Source organism: Calidris pugnax, unplaced genomic scaffold, assembly GCF_001431845.1.
Source record: "Calidris pugnax isolate Ruff unplaced genomic scaffold, ASM143184v1 scaffold305, whole genome shotgun sequence".
Classification (NCBI taxonomy): domain Eukaryota; kingdom Metazoa; phylum Chordata; class Aves; order Charadriiformes; family Scolopacidae; genus Calidris; species Calidris pugnax.
Genome location: NW_015091074.1, coordinates 303,425 through 307,452, shown reverse-complemented (window position 1 = coordinate 307,452; position 4,028 = coordinate 303,425). Strand labels below are relative to the sequence as shown.

Sequence of the window (4,028 nt, the reverse complement as noted above, 5' to 3'; positions counted from 1 at the left end):
CGCACAGGTTTTTCCCCCCCCCCCTTTCTTTTCTCTTTCAGACATGTACAAAACTCACCTCTAGCTCCTTGCTGGCTACTAGAAAGATTCGGGCACGGATCTCTTTCCACCGACTCTCCGTCCACGTGGAGTACTCCGTGGATCCCCACTGCCGCAGCTCGAAGGCAGGAGACAGGGCTTTGGTCAGGTGAACGGTTGACCGGACGCAGTAGGGGACCCGGGAGGTTGAGTTGGGGTCCAGAGAACCCTGCACCCAGGCATAGTCATACATCTGTGAAGAAAACAGGAGGGTAAGAGACCTTACCTGAAGAGAAAGGGGCTTTACTGCCCCTTTTCGCTCTAAGGGCATCCTTTTGCCCGCTCCTTGGCCATTAAGAGGCCTCCTTGGGGGAGTTTCCCAGTTCTGCTCTGCCCTGGTGAGACCCCAGCTGCAGCTCTGGGGCCAGTTTTCACTGAATTTCACTGAATTTTAGAGTTGGAAGGGACCATAGAGATCATCTAGTCCAACTCCCCTGCTGAAGCAGGATTGCCCAGAGCTAGAGCATGTTACTCAGGAGCATCCAGGTGGGTCTTGAAAATCTCCAAGGAAGGGGACTCCACACCCTCCCTGCCCAGCCTGTCCCAGGGCTCTGTCACCCTCACCGTGAAGAAGTTTCTCCGCAGATTTGAGTGGAACCTCAAGAAGAAGGTGTGGGCGCTCCTTCTCCAGAGAGATTCCAACCCCTCCTGGATTTGATCCTGTGGGACCTGCTCTGGGGTGACCCTGCTTGGGCAAGGGGTGGGACTGGGTGATCTCCAGAGGTCCCTTCCAGCCCCCACCAGTCTGTGAGTCTCCCACACGCTATTAGGAGGAAGAGAAAACATTCCCAACCAGTTTTCCTCAAAAGCAGAAACCATAAACTGGATGGATCTGTCCTTCCCTCTCATCCTGCTCTGGTGGCCACTTACTTCTCTCTCGCTGCTGGGTGTTTTTTCAGGGTTCAGACACTCTTCCTTGGTGAGGTTGACGACGGTGCCCGTCAGGTTGGCCAGGACATACTGGACAAGATAAGTGGTGTTGACAGGGCTGGAAACAGCAACGTAATGTTGGGGAACATCATCTGGAACAGAGGGAGAGAAAAGGGGTTGAGGAGGAGATGGCCAGAAGCAGACAGCGCTGTAGAAAGCTGCCAGGTCACACATGGGGTCAAACCCATCCCCGTGGTCCTATTCCCTGCGTTGCTCTTACCACCCAGAATTCCTTTTACGTCTGGTTTAACGATGGACTGGAACCAGGAATTGTTCATTTTAATCAGAAACCCATACAGCATCCGAGAGACCTGGGAAGAGATGGAAATCAGTTTATACAAAGCCTTCTATGATGCCATAACCGGTTGGTTGGATGAGGGGAGGGCAGCAGATGTCATCTACCTTGACTTCAACAAGGCTTTTTTGACACTGTCTCTCATAAAATCCTCATTGGGAAACTGAGGCAGCGTGGGCTGGATGAGGGGACAGTGAGGTGGATTGAGAACTGGCTGTGGGACAGGACTCAAAGGGTAATGATTAATGGAGCAGGTTCAAGTTGGAAGCCTGTGACCAGTGGTGGCCCCCAGGGGTCAATACTTGGGCCCGTGCTGTTCAATATATTCATCAGTGACCTGGACGAGGGGACAGAGTGTATCCTCAGCCAGTTTGCTGATGGTACCAAACTGGGAAGGGGTGGCTGACACCCCAGAGGGCTGTGCTGCCATCCAGGGAGACTTGGACAGGCTGGAGGGCTGGGCGAGGAAGAACCTCATGAGGTTCAACAGGGAAAAGTGTAGGGTCCTGCACCTGGGGAAGAAAAATGTCAGGTACCAGTATAGGTTAGGGGTGGACCCGCTAGAGGCAACTACTGAAGAGAAAGATCTAGGGGTTCTGGTGGACAGTAAAATGACAATGAGCAAACAGTGTGCTCTTGTGGCCAGGAGGCCAATGGTATCTTGGGTTGCAGAGGGAAGAGTGTAGCCAGTAGGTCAAGGGAAGTCATTCTCCCCCTCTGCTCTGCACTGGGGAGGCCACAACTGGAATCCTGCGTCCAGTTCTGGGCTCCCCAGTTCAAGAGGGACAGGGAACTACTGGAAAGAGCCCAGCGAACAAAGATGATTCAAGGATTGGAGCATCTCCCTGATGAGAAGAGACTGAGAGAGCTGGGACTCTTGAGTCTGGAGAAGAGAAAGCTGAGGGGAGACCTTCTCAATGCCTACAAGTATCTCAAGGGAGGGTTGAAGGAGGAGGGAGCCAGACTCTTTTCACTGGTTCCCAGTGAGAGGACGAGGGGCAACGGGCACAAGTTGGAACAGAAGAGGTTCCACTCAAATATGAGGAGAAACTTCTTCACGGTGAGGGTGACAGAGCCCTGGGACAGGCTGCCCAGGGAGGGGGTGGAGTCCCCTTCCTTGGAGATTTTCAAGACCCGCCTGGATGCTCCTGAGTAACATGCTCTGACAAGCTCTAGGCAATCCTGCTTCAGCAGGGGAGTTGGACTAGATGATCTCTATGGTCCCTTCCAACTCTGAAATTCAGTGAAATTCAGTGAAAGAGCAGAGATCTATACAAACGGGATCTTCCCAGCTATAGCTCTCTCAAGATTACTTGGCTGACAGATGTTTCCCACTACGAGGGCCAAGAGAACAGCAAAGGAATGACTATATGTCACAACTGTATAGAATTCAGGACCAAAATGTGAAAATTGGCTTAGATTCCAGCTCCACTGACTCCTTAGCCTATCCCTGCAGCGCACACATCGCTGTTTCACCTCAGCTTCCTCTTCTGCTTTGCAGAAGGAGGATAAAAGGAGCTCTATTTCGTAAAGGCCTCGTGAAGCTTAATGTCTGCCCCAAGATGGAGAGGAAAGGAACCAGAGAAGGGTTTTTCACAGAATCCCAGAATCTTCTAGGTTGGAAGGGACCTTCAAGATCATCTTGTCCAACCGTCAACCCAACTGACAAAAATAGACACCCCCACAACAAACAAGAAGCATCACCATCACTAAACCAGACCTCCCAGCACCACATCAACCCGGCTTTTGAACACCTCCAGGGATGGGGCCTCAACCCCCTCCCTGGGCAGCCCATTCCAAGGGCTGAGAACCCTTTCAGTGAAAAAATGTTTCCTAATATCCAGCCTGAACCTCCCCTGGGGCAACTTGAGGCCATTTCCTCTTGTCCTGTCACCTGTGACTTGAGAGAAGAGACCGACCCCCACCTCTCTACACCCTCCTTTCAGGGAGTTGGAGAGAGCAAGAAGGTCTCCCCTCAGCCTCCTCTTCTCCAGGCTGAACACCCCCAGCTCCCTCAGCCTCTCCTCATCAGACTTATTCTCCAGACCCCTCACCAGCTTTGTCGCCCTTCTCTGGACCCGCTCCAGCCCCTCGATGTCTTTTTTATGGTGGGGGGCCCAAAACTGGACACAGCACTCGAGGTGAGGCCTCACCAGTGCCCAGTCCAGGGGGACAATCACCTCTGGGGTGATTTTCATTCAGCTGTGGTGGGGAAAAGGAGAAGGGGGGGGGGGCCCAGGCAGAGCCCTCGCGGAGGCAGACAGGACAGCATGCTGTGTAAACACATATAAACAGAGACAGAAGGGAAGGACGTGAGGGGCTCATCGGAGATGCCAGGGCCTCAATTCCATCTGCTCGTACCGTTTTTGGATCTGCCTGAATAGCAGAGGTGTCGTTGGCTCCCCCCGCGAGCCGGTAGAGAGCACGGGCGACCACTGTGGAGACTTCTGCCAAGGACTGCAAAGGAAGAGAGCTCCCTGTTAATCAAGACGGGCAGATCCAGCAAAAACAAGCAAGGAGAGCCAGCCAGAACCCACACATCCATCAAAACCCCTTCCATCCTGCTAGCATTTGAGTGCCCGTCTCTTTTGTCCCTGTACAAAGAGCTCCCACCTTCTTTCTGCCTTCTTTGGAAACAGCTTTTCCCCCCACCTTCTCTCTGCCCCTCCTCCCAAAGCCCCCATCCACCCTGGATAAAAAAAAAGCTAAAGAAAATGCAAAATAA

The 4,028-nt window shown here is 52.9% G+C and overlaps 1 protein-coding gene across 1 annotated transcript in view; it reads right to left on the bottom strand.

The window, feature by feature from the left end:
- The window catches only part of NCSTN (nicastrin), a 24,634-nt gene that overhangs the window by 3,064 nt on the left and 17,542 nt on the right, over window positions 1-4,028 (bottom strand). Inside the window, exons 13-16 of the mRNA XM_014957333.1 lie at window positions 3,665-3,760; window positions 1,229-1,319; window positions 949-1,100; window positions 59-271 (exon numbers count right to left, since the gene is read on the bottom strand). Of these exons, the coding sequence (XP_014812819.1) occupies window positions 59-271; window positions 949-1,100; window positions 1,229-1,319; window positions 3,665-3,760 (552 nt within the window). The remainder of the gene's footprint in view (window positions 1-58; window positions 272-948; window positions 1,101-1,228; window positions 1,320-3,664; window positions 3,761-4,028) is intronic.